Source organism: Macrobrachium nipponense, chromosome 34, assembly GCF_015104395.2.
Source record: "Macrobrachium nipponense isolate FS-2020 chromosome 34, ASM1510439v2, whole genome shotgun sequence".
Taxonomy (NCBI): Eukaryota; Metazoa; Arthropoda; class Malacostraca; order Decapoda; family Palaemonidae; genus Macrobrachium; species Macrobrachium nipponense.
Window position 1 is genome coordinate 23,640,331 of NC_061095.1, and position 20,000 is coordinate 23,660,330.

The 20,000-nt window shown below is 37.3% G+C and overlaps 1 protein-coding gene across 1 annotated transcript in view; it reads left to right on the forward strand.

Annotated features, from left to right (window-relative positions):
• The first annotated feature begins 3,443 nt into the window (after positions 1–3,443).
• The window catches only part of LOC135207965 (uncharacterized), an 18,271-nt gene continuing 1,714 nt past the window's right edge, over positions 3,444–20,000 (forward strand). The window contains exons 1-6 of the mRNA XM_064239995.1: positions 3,444–3,515; positions 9,654–11,273; positions 11,686–11,801; positions 17,512–17,643; positions 18,794–18,988; positions 19,878–19,994. Coding sequence (XP_064096065.1) covers positions 3,512–3,515; positions 9,654–11,273; positions 11,686–11,801; positions 17,512–17,643; positions 18,794–18,988; positions 19,878–19,994 — 2,184 coding nt within the window. The 5' untranslated portion in view covers positions 3,444–3,511. The remainder of the gene's footprint in view (positions 3,516–9,653; positions 11,274–11,685; positions 11,802–17,511; positions 17,644–18,793; positions 18,989–19,877; positions 19,995–20,000) is intronic.

Consider the following 20,000-nt stretch of genomic DNA (forward strand, 5'->3'; position numbering starts at 1 on the left):
TCTATTAGGAAATGATATCGCTGGTTCCAGAGTGATTCCAGATCCTGTTGTGGATACTCCTCTGATTGAAAATCCAGTGAAGGACCTAGAAGAGAAAGCCATGTTTCAGTCATGTGTCGTTGAACACAGCCTGAGGACTTTGGATACTGCAAAGAATTTGATTTGTACGGATGCTGTTCATGCTGATGTCGCAGCAGGTGATGTAGTAGAGGAGCTCGAGCAGAGAAACTCTCCTCTGATAGATGACAAGGTAGATAGTCAACAATGAAAATGACTGCAAGCTAGACAACACTATTGTGGAGGTTTGTGAATCTTCTTTACTAAAGTGTAACATTTTGGATTCAGTTTCATAATCTGTTTGAAATGAAGGAATTTGATATTAGAGATGCTCAAGCTAATGATCATTCTTTAAAACAAATGTTTAATGAAGCTAATTCAGAGAGTGAAATCGTTACGGAAGCTACTTGCTATTATTTAAAGGCAGGAATACTGATGAGAAAGTACAGAGCACGTTCTACTCCTGCTAATGCTTCATGGGATGTGAAGTACCAATTAGTTGTTCCTTTAGGATTGAGATTAGAAATAATCCGGATTGCCCATGTGAATACATCTGCCCATCTTGGAGTGAAGACCACACTCAATATTCTGCAATATTTTTATTGGCCTGGAATAAGAGAAGATGTAAAGAAGTTTTGTAAAGTATGTGATACTTGTCAAAAGGTAGGTAAACCTAATCAGCCTATAAAGCCAGTGCCTTTATCTCCACAGATTGTATGTAATGTTCCATTCGAGAAGGTAATTTTGGATTGTGTTGGTCCATTGCCTAAGTCTAAGAAACAAAACCAGTATTTGATGTCGGTTATGTGCAGTAGCATAAGGTATCCAGATGCTGTAACTCTGCGTAATATTTCTGCTAAAACATTAATTCCTCTTCTAGTTAAGATTTTCACCCAATATGGAATACTTAGGATTGTACAGACCGATCGTGGAACTAATTTTACGTCTACAGTATTTCAGGAAGTAATGAAAGAAATGGGTATTAAACATTCTATGTCCACAGTATATCATCCTCAAAGTCAAGGTTTCCTTGAAAGATTTCGCCAGACGCTAAAAGAAGGATTGACTAAGTTTTGTGAAGAAACTGGCAAAGACTGGGAGGAAGGATTGCCGTTTGTTTTATATGCTGTGAGGAATGCTCATCAGGAAAGTCTTGGATCGTCTCCCGCCGAATTACTTTATGGAAGACAAATTAGAGGACCACTTTAAGTATTATACGACACTTGGTTAGACTATAGTGAAGGTGTCAGTTTGGGAGAATATGCAACTAAGTTAAGAGAAAAACTTGAGTATTCACGTAAGTTCGCCCATCAACATTTGTTTAAAGCTCCGCATTCTATGAAGAAAAACTTTGATAGTAAAGCAGAGAAGAGAGAATTTAAAGTAGGAGATAGTTTTGATGTTAACTCTTATGAAGAAAACCTTTGAAAGCAAATATAAAGGACCAATTACTGTGATGAGTAAGAATCCGAATGTATATGAAATATCTACTCCAGGTAAAAGGAGAGATCGGAAAATAGTACATATAAACCGATTAAAACTTTATTCTACTAAGGAGAAAACTGAAGAAAGTATTGCCGTTGCTAGCTTGGTTCTTGTTGACAAGTCTTCTGATAAAGCATTTGATAACCATCTTATAAAATCAGATGTTCAATTATCCAATTCTGACACTATTAACCACCTGAAATCTAAATTACATCATTTAACCTCTCTTCAATTGCAGAATATAGAAAGGTTGTTGGAATCTTTCCCAGCAATTTGTGGAGACATACCAACACAAACGAGTCTTGTGGAAGTTGAGATACAGCTTAAGATCGACTCAGTTCCAGTTAAGAGCGCTCCGTACCAAGTATCTCCATACAAAAAGACAGTCATGAAAAAAAGAGGTAGATTTCTTGCTAGAACATGGTTTGGCCGAAGCCAGCCATAGTCCATGGTCATCTCCATGTGTACTAGTAGGAAAATCAGACGGTACATATCAGTTATGCACAGATTATCGTCAGGTAAACCAACTTACTGTTTCTGATTGCTATCCGTTACCAGAATTGACGATCTTATTGACATGGTAAGCTCATCGAAATTTATATCTCTAATAGATCTTCTTAAAGGTTACTATCAACTACCATTGTCAGAATCCTCAAAACCCATAACTGCGTTTGTAACACCTAGTGGACTTTTTCAATACAAAGTGTTACCTTTTGGATTAAAGAATGCTACAGCTATATTTCAAAGGCTCATGAATGATGTTTTGAAGGATTTATCAAATGTTGCAGCATACTTGGATGACATTATTGTTTTTACAGATACTTGGGACAGCCACTTAGAGACGTTAAGGAAGGTATTCGCTCGGTTGAAAGCCGCAAACCTTACCCTGAATTTGGCGAAGAGTGACTTTGGTTATGCCCGAATTCAGTATCTCGGATACGTTGTTGGGAGTGGAGAAGTCTCACCCGTTAATGCCAAGGTGAACTCCATCTTAACAGTGAAGGAACCTACCTGTCGGAAGGAAGTTCAACGCTTCTTAGGGATGGTCGGGTATTACAGAAGATTCTGTAAGAATTTCTCGGAACTTGTTTTTCCATTGATTGATCTGACAAGCAGCAAGAAAAAGTTCCAGTGGACTTCAGAGTGCCAGGAGGCATTCGACAAGGCTAAGACTTTGTTAGTCTCAAGCCCAATTCTCAAATCTCCTGATTTTGGAAGTTCGTTTATCCTTGAAGTGGATGCCAGTGAGATTGGAGCAGGAGCAGTTCTTCTGCAGAGAAGCAAAGATTCCTTATTACATCTAGTGATGTACAGCTCGCAAAAGTTTAAACCCCATCAGCGTAACTACTCTACGATAGAAAAGGAAGCTCTTCGTTTACTTTTGGCTTTGAAGAAGTTTGATACTTATCTTCATTCGTCCCCATACACTATTGAAGTGTATACTGATCATCAACCGCTTACGTTCTTGCAGAGAATGAAGACTTAGAATAAGAGACTGACGAGATGGTGGTTATCTTTGCAAGATTATGATCTACATGTGAATCACATCAAGGGAAAGGATAATTTGCGTGCAGATTTTTTATCCAGGCATCCTGTTATGTAAATATGTGAATATTTGTCTTTGTTATATTATGAATTGTAATTTTTGTTTATCCTCATTGGTTATAATGATGGTTTTAAAGAGGGAGGTATGTTACAACTTGATTTATTTGTATTTGTTTTCGCTTGAGATGTGCGGATCAACCAATAGATGGCGGCGTAGATTGGATCAGGAAGTGTGATGTTTTTGTATTTATCCTCCTTGGTTTTCTAATAAGTGTAAAGTTCTCTTGTTTTGATCCTTTTAAAAGTTTACTTGGCTACTTAGTTTCGTACGTCCCAGTGTGTCTCCTGGAATTGTAGTGACAAGTAGTGGATTATACTAACTAATATTACGAAAGGGTGCAAAGTGCAAAGTTATATTATTAATATGGGTAAAGTATTGATTCTCTTGTATTTTTCTTCTATGTACGTGACTTAGCCTTCTGAAGTATTTACGCTGTATTGAGTACGAGGTATTCGAGTATTTTTTCGTTAATATGAGTTTATCGTCATATTATGCATTTCTTTGTGTAAAGAGTGTTAATACTCGGTTTATTACATAAGTATTCCGTGATTTCTCTACTGTATATATTTATTGGGTTTCGGTAATACTAAATTAATTATTAAATAATAATAATTATATTAATTTTAACGGTGTTTGAATAATTGCCTTGGGTAAGCAAAATATTTACGTTTCTCCATCTAATAACTTAAGAGTATTAGAAGCAGATCGTAACTATATATATATATATATATATATATATATATATATATATATATATATATATATATATATATATATATATATTTTTTTTTTTATGTCAACACTTATTTACAGACCACTTCACTGTAGGAATGATAATATATATATAAATATATATATATATATATATATATATCATTCCTACAGTGAAGTGGTCTGTAAATAAGTGTTGACATAAAAAAAAAATTAAAGGATGTATGTACTATCACAAATAGACCGCGTGAGAGCATTTAGAATACACTTCTGCACCGAAAATGTCTTCGAATTATAAAATTGTCAAATGAAAAATCTTTTTCATGGGTCAATCAGATTGACTGCGAATTATTTACAAACAAATAGTGCTTTTTATTTGCCCTACAACTGTAAAGGTACAAGATAGAAAATTCCAACAAACAACCGGTATCGAGATGGATTAGAAAAGATTATAGCTTTTCTACCTGGGAGGCCAGTATAAAATCGGTGTAAGGGAACTAGCAGTTGAGCTTAGAAGCACCTCGCTATTCGTAGCGACATCGCAGTATTTGGTGGATTCTCGCCAATTTGTACAATATTTACAATTGAATTACACGCAGATGGTTTAGAATTTGGCTTTTTATTCTTAATATTCTTATTACTATAACACTGATCTTCCTTTCCATCAGAATTAAAATGCTTATTTTTTTAAATATGAAAATTCGAAAAGAACTCAGTCTTTGCCTACTAGCCTAGGGAAAGTAACTCAGTCTAATATGGGTTAATTGTGATGATTGATATGATTTAAAAACTTCATTTGGCTTCTATAGCAGGGGATGCTGTGGCCTAACTTCGGCGACCTGTTTATCTGTTTTGCCATCAACATTACCAAACCTCCAAATACGTACATAAGTTTCTACTCGCCATCATTTCTTTCAAGACCCTTCTACTTCATTGTTAGACCGACAATATGTTAGGCTCAGGTTAAAAAGGGATCTCTCTATTTGTAGAGTTTATGTGTAGCCAAATCAAGCTTTACTTTTTATTCTTATATATATTAAAAAAACTGCTTCGGAACTCCAATAAAATAAGTAAATCCAGGCGAATTTCATTTATTACTCTTATTTTCAATTCCCTAAAATCTTCATAGAGAGATATTTTTCAAAATATAGTCTTTAAAGTACAGCGCTCGTAAACATGATGGCACACCCGTCCTTAATAATAATAATAATAATAATAATAATAATAATAATAATAAAAATAATAATAATAATAATACTAGCAATTTCTGCTACTACAGTTAATCCATTTGAGGCGACTATCTCTTCCATCTATGAGGGATGAGTTGAACGAAATTATTAAAGTAATATGTGAAATTGTTTTACAATCTACTTGGATCTATTACCGCAACCTCGCTCTCTAAGGGGAAAAAGCATATATATATATATATATATATATATATATATATATATATATATTATATATATATATAATAATATATATATATATATATATATATTATATATATATATATATATATATTTATATATATATATATATATTATTATATATATATATATACGTGTGTGTGTGTGTGTGTTTGAATGTCCTTCACAGTAATATTAATTCAACAATATGCACAGTATATCATTGAGTATTTTCACCCAGCGAAAACTGAATGCACATTCTCAATTCGCAGCCTAATTCAAAAACATGACCGATCGTATTTACAGGAGGATAATTTACAAGACCAAACCGGCTCTTTTTCTTCTCTATCCCGCCATGTTTCAGCCTCAGGCTAAATCCAATAATTATCAGAAGCGCGTTCCGCTGCAATAAATATTTGTGAGTTAGAAACATTCGCTTTCAATTCCGATATATATGCGTGGGCAGAAAGTTATTTGGCGGGTGCCAGACCCAAGGCAAGATTTTCCTCTCATATCAGTTTCAATTCCGATATATATGCGTGGGCAGAAGTATTTGGCGGGGCAGACCCAAGCAAGATTCACTCTCTATCAGTTTCATTTCGATGTGTACGAGATATTGTTTGAAGCGGTCACAACTAGCACAGAATACAACGTGGACTTTATTTCATTACAGCGAAACAAGGAAAATCTGCCCAAAGCCGTAAAGATCAATTTTGAGAATATTTTACAATTCTGGCTAGTATCGCTTGCATCGCATATTTTGCATTCGGGTCAGGGCAATGTTGACTCCATATTCATTGGGATTGATATTCATTATCTTCCGTTTTCAAATGGAAAAATCTCTTATGATTTACGATTGTTCAGGCCTTCATTAGTTATTAGCGCACGTGTATCCTAATTGATATAGATAAGAAGAAGGGAATAAATGTATTTAACAATTACTTTGTACAAAGTAATGGACAAAAGAGAGCACAACGGATAGGATATTAAATATGTGAATAATATTAGGTTAACCGTGGTTAACCGCTGAAGCTTGAAGCTGCAAGGGGCCTCGCTGGAGTGGAATGTGTGCTACGGTTCGGTTCGTAACCAGATTACGTGGATTCAGCAAAGTACTCTCGTCTCTCTCTTAAGCACTGCAGGTTAAATGAAAAACAACTAAGATCCGATGTCATGTCTAGAAACTTAGAATCTGGTGATTATCCTCGTCTTTGGAAAGATATCCAGTCCTTAAATCCCAAAACTAAAAAGCTATCACAGAGAGTAGGGGAAGCAGTCGGAGACGAAGCTATCGCAAGTATGTGGGGCGATCACTTCAACAATATCCTGAATTGCATAAATGATCAAGATTCCCGAAGGGATGTAGATAAACTCCTTACTGACAACATTCAATTTCATTTTGCAGACCGTATTACGCCATGTAACATCAGCGATGCCATAGACAGCCTACCTAACAATAAATCGCCCGGGTGTGATGGTCTTCCTGCAGAGGCCTTCAAATTCTGCCATCCTATAATTTACATTTTGCTAGCTGCCCTATTCAATGCGTGCATAATTCACCGGTTTCTTCCAGACTCCCTACTCTTAGTTCACTTGATACCATTAATCAAAAACAAGCTAAAGGATGCAGCTGACCCTGGCAACTACCGGCCGATTGCAATCACAACGATCCCATCGAAGATACTTGAGTCTGTTCTTTTAGTGAGACTTCTCCCCTTTCTACACACCACTGACAACCAGTTCGGGTTTAAAGCAAACCACTCAACCGACACCTGCATCTACATACTGAGAGAATTGCTGAACTACTACCTATCATCAGCCTTTCCTGTTTTCCTTTGTTTTGTAGATGTGAGAAAAGCATTTGACAGAGTAAATTACCTGAAGCTGCATAAAAGGGCACACCCCTGTATCTAATTGGCATTTTACATTGCTGGTTCTCCACACAGCAATTCTGTGTCAAATGGGGTAACGTATTATCTTACACCTTCGGCTCCCTAAACGGGCTTCGGCAAGGGGGCATTCTCTCTCCATACCTGTTTAATACGTACACAGATGCCTTGAATGTCAAACTGAACTCACTCCCAATCGGATGCACCGTCAATGAAACAAGTATAAACAACCTCTGTTATGCCAGCGATATGGTTCTGATTTCCCCATCAGTGCAAGGTCTCCAACGACTCATCGACACTTGCCGCCAATATGCAGAGGAATTTGATATAATCTACAACGAAACCAAGACCCAGTGCATGTCGCTGCTCCCGAGATCGCTTAAGTATATTGCAGAACCTCATATTTTCCTCGGAAACCATCGGCTGGAATTTGTGAACGAATTTCCGTATTTGGGTCACATTATCACCGACGATCTAAAAGATACGGCAGACATTGAACAGAGGCGTCGTAAACTATGTGCAGCTGGCAACATGATTGCAAGGAGGTTTGCCTTCTGTCACCGAGACGTGAAACTGCTGCTCTTCCGCTCGTACTGCTACAGTATCTATGGGTGTTCCCTCTGGACGAACTATACCCGAGAGACCATGAGACGCATCACTGTTGTGCACAATGACATTCTGAGACGCCTCACAAACACTCCCCGCTACCACTCCGCCACACAGATGTTCATAGAAAACCACCTGGACAATTTAAAAATCATTGTTAGGCGAACAATGTCCAGTCTGGTAACCCAGATGTGAGAAAAACAGCAGCAACTAGCTCATACAAAGCATCCTAAGGAGTGAAGCAAGAAGAAAATATAAATTGTGGGAAAGATGGGAAAATGAGGCCTTTGTCCCCTAAAGGACTTAATCTCTGTATTGGCAAGATGTCATCTGCAGATTTTGTCATTATTACATTTATTGCTGATATTTTAATTTCTCATTATTACTGTGATTACTATCAAGTTAGTTTTTTTTTTTTTTTACATTCAGTTTATGTATTTAGCCCTCTGGACCTGACTACTGTAACCACCTAAGGTCTCTAGTTGAAATTTAAGTTATATAATATGTGCACTAACTGTTATTACTCTCAATGTATATTTTTTTTCTCACGAATATCATTACTGTTATTACCAGTATTATGATTACTAGCTTTTATGCTACTTAAGCTATTTTGTGGATAAGTGCCAATTATTCATTTTCTTTTTCTTTTTTATCATGTCTCATGTATCTAGATTGTGTATGTTACTGTCTGTATTTTGTATATTCAATGTATATGACCCCAAGCTGAAATAAAGCATATTATTATTATTATTATTATTATTATTAATTAAGCAACCCGACGCCAATCATGAGATTGGACGCGAACTAGACGTTTCATTTTACGGAGTGGAATGACTACGACAATAGCTACGCGTAAGAATGCCATGAATAGCATTTCATGTAATCCTAAAGTCAAGAATTAACTCGGAATGAAATCCTGCCTCTGAAACATCAATTGTTTTCTAGCCACCGTATCTCTAAACATGCACGAGAATAAAGAACATTTACAAGCTTACTTAATACAGAGAAAAGGGAAATTGCATCTAATGCAATGCTATTTTTAACGAGAATCAGATCATCGAACACATCAAGAAAAGAAAATTTATTTGTATATGTAAATTAACCCGACAATTACAATTAAGCTGTAACTCCAATAATCACATGAGATACGATATATATATATATATATATATATATATATATATATATATATATATATATATATATATATATATATATATATATACATACATACATACATACAAGTATCTCTGTGAATGTCTTCAGGCATGTGAAAATATAGTCTGACTCATGCGATTTAAACGGAACAAGTGTCAGGCTTTCATGTGCGAAAGTTCCATTTACTCGAATTAAATATTAGAACTAGCTCCCCCCACTTTTTCATAAGATCTCTGCTATGACCTTGCGTCCTCTCACCTACATAAAATAAGAGTGCTACAGTCGTAGGTTCCTTGGTGAAAGGATCACCGGGTTGGACTTTGAAAAAGCGACTATTCGGTTTCATAAAAATTATCTGTAATTATACCTATAATTTCAAATGCTTAATAAGCTTAGCTATTACTCAGCAATCTTAATAAAAAATGTTAAAAATGGTATATATAAACAAACAATTCACACCTGACTTATTTCAACAAGGGCTAATTATAGGTTCGTGTTTAAATGATATATGAAAAGGCTATGGCAATAGGTAAAAAATGAATTTCATTCCTTAGATTACTTATTATTATCTACTCATGTAAACAGTAACCAGGCAACCATATCGAAACTATTTTGAATATTAAATAAAATTATAATAGCTACATCTGACATAAATTATTATAAATTTAATTACATTACTAATTGAACGTATTACATAAAGTGAATTCGTTAATTGAATAATCTTTGACTTTTCAGATATAAGTCATCATTTCCATCCCGAGATCCGATGCTGTCGTGGTAATGTGTCTCTTCATCTTGACGTAGAGATTAGCCTGATGACTTGGTATTCCATCTGCCTGTCTCTGGACCTGAGCTTAGGTTCTTGGCACGCCTTCGTAAATGGTGATGAGCTCTCGCAAAACAAAACTGAAGATCCTACGACTTCAGAGTCAGTTATTGAAGGCGGAGGTTTACTGTTCATAGGACAACACCAGAATATCTTGGGAGGAGGATTTAGCAAAGCCCACAGCTTGAGGGCAACGCTGATGGATTTCCTGATGGCATATGAGACACTGGACATCAGTGACATGGAAAAGTACACTGCCTGTGATGATGCAGAGGTTATGCCCGAGACATTTTTGAATTTTCATAACATTCCCAATGATTTTTCTCAGAACAAAACTGTCTCCAAACACATGGAGCTCGATTTCAAATTATGTTCAACGGAAAACAATAAAACCATCTTTTATGCAGACAGTCGCGAATATGAAGATGCAAATCAATTCTGCAAAGCAACGGGTGGCATTCTGACTGTTCCTGAAAGTGCCGAGGAAAACGCCCAGATTTTAGAGAAGGCAGCTCTTTTCGAGGACAAATGTGGTGGCGAATACAAACCAGATACGTTTTGGCTGGGAGCAAAATGGGAAAATGGACTTTGGGTTACTGAAAGTGATGATGATCTCACCTTCCAAAATTTGGAAAGTCCGTTAGGAGCGAGCCACAACACCTGTGTGTCTATTGTAACAAAAGGTGCTGCTGATCACATCCATTCTGGCAAATGGATATCCACGCCATGCCTTCAAGAAAGATGCTTTGCCTGCTCATACACGTCATATCCAATGGTCTTGCATCTTCGAGGTTTATGCAGGAGATCAATTTTGGATACGAAATACATTTTAGTAGTAGATGGAACCGGGATGATTTCATTCCTTGGATTTCGCAACTCTGAAATCAGCTATCATCAAGCAGAAAATGGCAGTCTTGGCTACTGGGAAATCTCAACTTCCCATGCTAGTGGGGCAACTGCTCTACTTCAGCGTCAGTCACCTAATCACTATCCAATTGGTAGAAACACTTGGGAATTTACGAGAGACGCTTGTGGGAACGGTGGAAAACATCTACTGCTTACAGTCTGTGGTGATGAAGGATTTACATGCAAAAGCGGAGAGTGCATACGTCGTGAATACCGCTGTGATGTGGAAATAGACTGCGATGATGGCTCCGATGAAGAGGACTGTCTGCGGGTCATTTTCCCAAAAAATTATGACACTCAGAAAGTTGCTCCCAGGATGGACTACACTGTTCCTTCAGTACTCAACATCAGTATGAATATATTATTGATCAAAGAATTCGATGTGGCCAAATTCAGATTTACAACTGAAGCAATAATCAAACTAGCTTGGTATGATGAACGACTCACGTTTCTCAATCTACAAAAGACTCTCTGGAAAAATAAAGTTAGCGAACCTATCTGGACCCCACCAATTGAGTTCCTTGGTCATGGGAGGACATCCTGTGCTACTAAAGAAGAAAATGAAATAATCACGATCAAGAAACAAAGCGACGGACGCACTGACAGTAAAAAAGTTTATGAAGGTAAGAAAATGTTCATTCACATTTAATCTTGCCGTTCTCAATGTCACGCCAATTTTGTGGTCTCTTGCATTAAATTATAACGGTGAAAAAAAAAATGGCCAAAAATTTGACAAAATTGCACAAAAACTGCCTTTATCTAACAATAATTGGCAAAAAAACGGCCAAGAATTGGGTAAAAAAAAAACTGCAATTTGGCATTGGTTACACAAAGAAACCTTAGTTAATCAGTTGATCTTATTTGGTCTTTGGTCATTAAAACAACAATATTCTAGAAATTTTGGTATATTACATATAATAATTAGCTGCAAATTTCGTACTGGTTACAGAATGCAATTCCCAGAGTAGATCAGGATATAGTTTTTGATCATCGAAATACATCGAAGTTTGACTTGTATCTTTATCTGTCTTCCAGATCTTATGTACAGTGGACGTGAAAACGCTCTTCAACTTACGCGAAAAGTCACCATTACATCAAACTGCCTCTTTAAGCTGTTCGCTTTTCCCTTTGACGAGCAGCACTGTTCCGTGGTATGGGAAAACTTAAGCATTTGAAGATTTCCTTCTTTATTTACCCATATTCAAACCAGACTCCATACAAGTTTAAAATCTCATCAGTGGCCTTATTATCATTATTAATATTATTAAAAAATCCTCATAGTAGCACGAGTCTTCAAATGAAGAAAAAATCAACAGTTATGTAAATGTACGTATATAAATGTACGTATAACTTTCGGGAATCTGTTCGGTTCCCTTTAAATCTAAATATATGTACATTTACATAGCTGTGATTTGTTTCTCTATTATTATTATCTTTTTTTTTTTTTTTTTTTTTTTTTTTTGCTCTATCACAGTCCTCCAATTCGACTGGGTGGTATTTATAGTGTGGGGTTCCGGGTTGCATCCTGCCTCCTTAGGAGTCCATCACTTTTCTTACTATGCGCGCCGTTTCTAGGATCACACTCTTCTGCATGAGTCCTGGAGCTACTTCAGCGTCTAGTTTTTCTAGATTCCTTTTCAGGGATCTTGGGGTCGTGCCTAGTGCTCCTATGATTATGGATAAGATTTCCACTGGCATATCCGTTATTCTTCTTATTTCTATTTTCAGATCTTGATACTTATCCATTTTTTCCCTCTCTTTCTCTTCAACTCTCGTGTCCCATGGTATTGCGACATCAATGAGTGATACTTTCTTCTTGACTTTGTCAATCAACGTCACGTCTGGTCTATTTGCACGTATCACCCTATCCGTTCTGATACCATAGTCCCAGAGGATCTTTGCCTGATCGTTTTCTATCACTCCCTACTCCCTGGTGGTGCTCGTACCGCTTATTACTGCAAGGTAGCTGATGTTTCTTGCACAGGCTCCAGTGGAGGGCTTTTGCCACTGAATCATGCCTCTTTTTGTACTGGTTCTGTGCAAGTGCCGGACATTCGCTTGCTATGTGGTTTATGGTTTCATTTTTCGTATTGCACTTCCTACGTATGGGAGAGATGTTATTTCCGTCTATCGTTCTTTGAATATATCTGGTTCTTAGGGCCTGATCTTGTGCCGCTGTTATCATTCCTTCAGTTTCCTTCTTTAGCTTTCCCCTCTGTAGCCATTGCCATGTGTCATCGCTGGCTAGTTCTTTAGTCTGTCTCATGTATTGTCCGTGCATTGGTTTGTTGTGCCAGTCCTCTGTTCTGTCTGTCATTCTCCTGTCTCTGTCTGTCATTCTCCTGTCTGTATATTTCTGGGTCTTCGTCTACTTTTATTAGTCCTTCTTCCCATGCACTCTTTAGCCACTCGTCTTCACTGGTTTTCAGATATTGCCCCAGTGCTCTGTTTTTTATGTTGACGCAGTCCTCTATACTTAGTAGTCCTCTCCCTCCTTCCTTTCGTGTTATGTATAGTCTGTCCATATTTGCTCTTGGGTGTAGTGCTTTGTGTATTGTCATATGTTTCCTCGTTTTCTGATCTATGCTGCGGAGTTCTGCCTTCGTCCATTCCACTATTCCTGCGCTGTATCTGATTACTGGCACTGCCCATGTGTTTATGGCTTTTATCATATTTCCGGCGTTGAGTTTTGACTTGAGTATTGCCTAAGTCTCTGCATATATTCTTTCCTGATCGTGTCCTTCATCTCTTGGTGTTTTATATCCCCTCCTTCCATTATTCCCAGGTATTTGTATCTTGTCTCATCTATGTGTTTGATGTTGCTCCCATCTGGTAGCTTAATCCCTTCAGTTCTCGTTACTTTGCCTTTTTGTATGTTGACTAAGGCGCATTTTTCTATTCCAAACTCCATCCTGATGTCCCCAGATACAATCCTTACAGTCTGGATTAGGGTATCTATTTCCTTGATGCTCTTACCATACAGCTTGATGTCGTCCATGAACATCAGATGGTTGATTCTGTTGCCTCTTTTCATGAGTTGGTACCCGGCATCCATCTTCTGTAGTACTTTTGTCATGGGAATCATGGCTACTATGAAGAGTAGTGGGGACAGTGAGTCGCCCTGGAAGATCCCTCTCCTGATATTAACCTCTGCTAGTCTTATTCCAGAGCTTGTAAGTATTGTATTCCAGTAGTGCATTGTATTTTTGAGGAAGCTGATGGTGTTTTCCTCTGCCCCATATATTTTCAGGCATTCTATTAGCCATGTGTGTGGTATCATGTCGAAGGCTTTCTTATAGTCTATCCATGCCATGCTTAGGTTGGTTTTCCTTCTCCTACTGTTCTTCATTACCATTTTGTCTATCAGGAGCTGGTCTTTTGTGCCCCTACACTTCCTTCTGCAGCCTTTCTGTTGGTGGGGGATGGTGTTTGTCTCCTCCAGGTAATTGTATAGCCTTTCACTGATGATACCTGTTAGTAACTTCCACATTATTGGCAGGCAGGTGATAGGCCTGTAGTTACTGGCTATACTCTTGTTTTTTTGTACTAAGGATGTTCTTCCTGTGGTCATCCATTTGGGTGCATGGTGATTTGAGATACAATGCTGGAGGAGTTCTGCTATTCGTGGGTGTAGGGCCTTGAAGTTTTTGAGCCAGTATCCATGGACTTCATCAGGACCTGGGGCTTTCCAGTTTGGCATTTTCTTTAGTTGGTGTCTGACTGTGTCTGTCGTGATCTCTGTGAATCTTTGTTTTATTCTCCCTGTTTCTTCTTCCTTGACTTCCTGGAGCCATGTTGCATGTTTGTTATGTGATACCGGATTGCTCCATATGTTTTCCCAGAGTCTCTTACTTGGTTCGGCTTCAGGAATTTCTGGGTGGTTGTCTTCCCCTCTTAGTTGGCTGTATAGTCTTTTCTGGTTGGTTCCGAATAGTTTGTTCTGTTGGTATCCCTTATTCCTGTTCATGTACCGTTGGATCTTATGTGCTTTGGCCTTAAGCCTCTGTTTTACATCTTCTATTGTGTTGCATCTCTTTTAGTTTACTCAAGTCAGATCTCATCACCAAGGAGGTTGCTGTTTTGGTTTCTTTTGGGTTGGTTGTGCTGGTGGTGTTGGTGTTCGAATCCCCATCAGTTCTGCTACTAATCTTGCTCCTGCATATGCCAAGTTATTTGTTTTTGTGATACTGGTGGTGTGTATTATGCCCATTATTTCATTTACCTCACTTGTTTTCTCCCTTAATTTCTTGGTGTTGTAGGTTTTCATGGAGGGGATCTTTGTTCGCTCTGTATCTGGCTCCATCCATTGTCTAATCTTTTCTACCCATTCCGTCCTCTCTGTTACTTCGTCGGTGTTTCTTCGTGTGTCGTTGTTTGATACCTCACCATCCCTGTCGTCTTCTGTGGCATCGTCTCTCAGTTCGTCTTCGTGTAATTCGTTGTCGTGTGACATTTCCCTTTCTAGTCCTTCTCTTTCTGTTAGGGAGAGCCAGTTCTTTTTCTTTATGTTCCTTACTTGGTCTGCCAGCCTCTGCTCTGTTTGGGGGGCGTTATTCCTCTCATTCCAGATGTTGACCAACCTTCTTCTATATCCTCTCTCCGTCGGGTTGCTTCTGATGTAGCATCTCCATATTTCCTTATTTTCTTCTCTTGTCCATTTCTTCCTTTTTGCTTCTGTAGCTCCATTCTCAGGCTGTTGATTACTGTCGTTGTGGTGGTCAGTTGCTGGATGACGACCTCCAAGTACCTGACCGTCTTCCCCTTCAATTGGGTTAAATACCTAGTTGCCGGACGAAGCTCCTCTGTTGTCAGAGGTTCCATTTACGTCGTTGTCGTTTATTCCTTCATTTCTTTCCATCATTGCTGAGTTTTCCTATTTAACCCATAGCTGGACCCCACCCCATCAGGGATGGGTACTCATTTACAGCTGAGTAGACTGAGGAAATTATGGTAAAGATCCTTCCCCAAGAAATCAACGCCGAGGAGAGCAGTCACCCATCCAACGACTGACCAGCCCCAATGTTGCTTAACTTAACTTAATCAGTCCATTGACGACCTAACCCACTCTGCCAGGGCGTCACATATTATTATTATTATTATTATTATTATTATTATTATCATTTATTTAGAAAATTTGGCAAACAAGAGACCATCCGTCGACTTAATGAACTAATGTGGTTTTATATTCATACAAGGAACATCAGTGCTCCTTTGAGATTATCTGCAAAATTCACGTTGCCTTTGCAATACCATCTAGTAATGTTTGCGTCAAAATTTATATACAAAATGCAGACTTGTGGAGCACGGAAGTGTTTTATAAAAATACATGCGTATGCTATCTTTTAAACATGAAAGCTTCCACCAACTTGAACAGATTGCTGGTGAATTGTTGAAAGCAATTCACCAGAAATCTGTTCAAGCTGGTGGAAGCTTTCATGTTTAAAAGATAGCATACGCATGTATTTTTATAAAACACTTCCGTGCTCCACAAGTCTGCACTGAAAAATCTACCACCGGTGACTTTACATGAGAGAGAGAGAGAGAGAGAGAGAGACGACGAGAGAGAGAGAGAGAGAGAGAGAGAGAAGAGAGAGAGGTGGAAAAGAGAGAGAGAGGAAGAGAGAGAGAGAGAGAGAGAGAGAGAGAGAGAAAATAAATATAGTTCAGGTTATATTGCAGGAGCATTTTCACTTGCTCTTTAGACCAGATATTTGATAAAGTGGGATGTATCTTTAGCTGAGCATTACACTAGTTCAGATTAAATTAATCTCGTACCATAGCTAAACTCTAGAAGTAAGTAGTCAGTTCTGAATCAGAGATGTTTCTATACCAAAAATGAGAATGCTTACGCAAGGAATCAAAGATAAATATTTCCATAAATATTACATTTATTTCCTCACTTTCCCCTGCAACATCTACAAAACCTGTGTCATATATAATGTATAGGTATCTATAGGGAAAAGACTGAAGTATACAAATTTTTATGCAAATAAAGGGAAATAAAAGACATGGCTTTAAGAATCATCAATTACCGAATATCCAATACATTATGGGAAACGATTTAGCATCATCACAGTCTGTCAAAGGAAAAATGCTATTGACAGTTATGTCCTTAACATTAAAGATTGACTTTGGGTGTGTTGTACAGGACAGATTATATATTGTAATTTCATCTTACAGCCCTATTCCAATTTTTTTCCAAGATATTTACAGGTGTTACATTTAAGACCAACAATAAGACACTCTTGCTTTAGAAAATTACTTTAGTATTAACGAGGTTTACTGCTCAATAAATCGATTTCAGTATCACAATATACAGAAAAATTAAAAGATATTTTGTCTCTTTACGGCCATTCTACCTGGTATACTTATCTATTTACAAGCGAATGATTTGTTAAAGAAATTCTGTTGTGGGTTTTATCGTAAAATGTTGTCTTCATTTTTTGCCAATGATTTTCATGTAAGATGTCTGATACAATAAATAGCTTCAGTCCTTTCTCATGTAGCCAGATTTACAGTTTAACAGTTACTTGACGAACATGCTAATCTATAAGAATCTCTAAGGCTGTGCCTGGTTGTAAACTAGCAGCTCACTCTATCCATATTAATATCCTGGTTTACTAGCGCAGATACTAACATTAACTACCTTATTTTTCATCTTTATCAAGAGTTTATTTCAGGTGCAATATGTCACATAAGTGTTCTTATAGTTTCAAAACGTAGATAACCGGTATATTAGGATACAAGGAACGTCTCACTAATAATGCATCTGCAAATATTTGAAAAATGTTTTAAGACTATTTTCTAATAAAAAAATTACCCAATATAAAAACAATTTCCGAATTCTATATTTCACTACAGATTATGAAACTGTCCTATCCACCTGAATACGTCATGCAATTTAACATTTCGGACGAAGGGCTACAATTCATGGGGGAAAGGAACCTCCTCCAGTATTACCTGAAGGAAGAGCATATGAAAAACCAGTCGATAGTAAGTGGTAAAACTGACTTATGTTTGTTTGTTTGTATGGTGTTTTTACGTTGCATGGAACCAGTGGTTATTCAGCAACGGGACCAACGGCTTTACGTGACTTCTGAACCACGTCGAGAGTGAACTTCCATCATCAGACATACACATCTCTAACACATCAATGGAATGCCCGAGAATCGAACTCGCGGCCACCGAGGTGGCAGGTCAAAACCATACCGATCATGCCACTGAGGCGCTTAAAACTGACTTATGTTTTAGTCATTTTCCAATATTTATCGGTCGTAAGACTTGTAGGATGACGAGGTGTATTATAACGAATTGTGTTACCATGAACGACGTATAATCTAAGTAAACACTACAGTCTTCGTTGACCAGCATCAAAATTTCACGATCTTTGAATAGACAAGAAAGTTGTGTTCCAGGACAGACGAGGTTCGTCCGTAAAAGTTGAATTTATTTTAGTTTTTGATAAGCCACAAACACTAAGCCGTAAGATAAATACATTTTCCTAATAAGAAACGTTACCCATCTTAATTTTATTTCCTATTTTCGCAAACAAGTATATGACTCGTGAAATAAAAAATGCCAATCCCTGTAAATTAAGTAAATAGTCATTTATCAGTCGTGATTGCTCACTATTGAAACTATGTAAATGATTTCAAACTCATCAAGCCTTGAGATTGAGTAACTTTTTTTTGTATTTTTTTTTTTTTAGTATTTCTGGGATTAGCTTAGGGTAAGAGCATGTTGACTTTCTATTTTTTTTATGAATAGCTACATGCTCTCTGCTATTGATAACAACTTACATTCTTTTAATACTTTGAAGTTAGCAGTTTCCTGTGGTGTCGTACATAAAGCTATCATTTCCATAAAGCAGTGGAGCTATGTATGAATTAATGTCAATCAGGTTTTTATTTATAGATGCCTATTGTTTAATCGCGTTATTTGTGACGTCTTGAAGTGAAGGGCCACACTAACTAAAGCCTCCAGGCTGGGAAAGACATCCTATTGGCTTGTCTGACAACAATCACCTATATACAAAACTGTTACGGTAAACAATTACGCCAATATTTCTATTTTAAATTCCAAGTTATGATGATTTCAACCATATGATAAACCTCATATTCTAAAGACAACTCCTTCATTTCAGGATGAGTATAGCAGCGTCCACGTCCGCCTCGTTTTCTCCAACCTCACAACCTACTTCCTCACGTCTACGTATTTTCCAACATTTATTCTACTTATTATTGGCTACATGTCTTTCTTCTTCCCTGTGGATGACTTCAACGACAGAATCATGGTAGCTCTCACTGCACTTCTGGTCGAAGCTGCTTTCTTCGCTCAGGTAAGGTAACAGTCAAGAGCTAAAAGTTATCTTGAAGATCCTGGGAATGAAAGAATGATTGGAATTCTTGAAGTTGTCTTGATTATCAGGCTCTATATTGTTAATGTTCGACAGCATTTGTCAGTGTAAACTAGTACAGGTAAGTTATATACATTGATTACAAAACAGCTTGCTAATTCATGCAGGATTTGGAGGTTTACGCTTCATACACAAAAGATACAGTTCAAATCCAGACGTGCAACTGAAATTTAATACTCGCTTACAATTGATAGTTATAGCATTCATATACATCACAAGAAAATGCAAGTGTAATAGCACATACATACATATGTATACATACATTAATAACTTAAGCCACAAATATCAGTCATGGGAATAACGTACATACAAAATACTAAATTATATATGTATATAAACACGGTAATAAATCAGATTGAATAAATACATGAATCTATACCTGTAATAAGTCGATGACTAATGTATGCTGTCATGACATTGGTTTGCTAAGCTCGCGATTTCCATAATACAAAAACATTAAAATTATTTTGAGGTTCGGCTGAAAAAATGCAAATAGAGGCATTTAAATTTGGTCTTCCATTGAAATTTATTTATTCTTGGATTTAAATATACCAGCTGATTTTTAATCTGATCTTGTCAATGGAAGGTGTAGCTCCGTGGTACTGCAATGAACCTATGGCTGAAGGTAGCCAAAGTAAAGACTTAATTATATCAAAGTTACCATTACCTTGATAAGTAAATTGCTCCCAGCCACAAGGCAAGCTATTGTCCTGAGATTTCAAACGATTCCATGTAATAAATAGTTAGGATTTATTTCTAAAAAACTGGAATGTAACTGCCATTCACTTTATTTGTCTTTTTCCTTACATAGACAAGTGACTCAGTGCCACAGACTGCTTACCTAAAGCTGGTCGACATCTGGTTTGTGTTCTGCATCGCCTTCCTGTTCTTGGTAATAGTTATCCTCGTAATTATCAACGTGCTGATAGTAAGT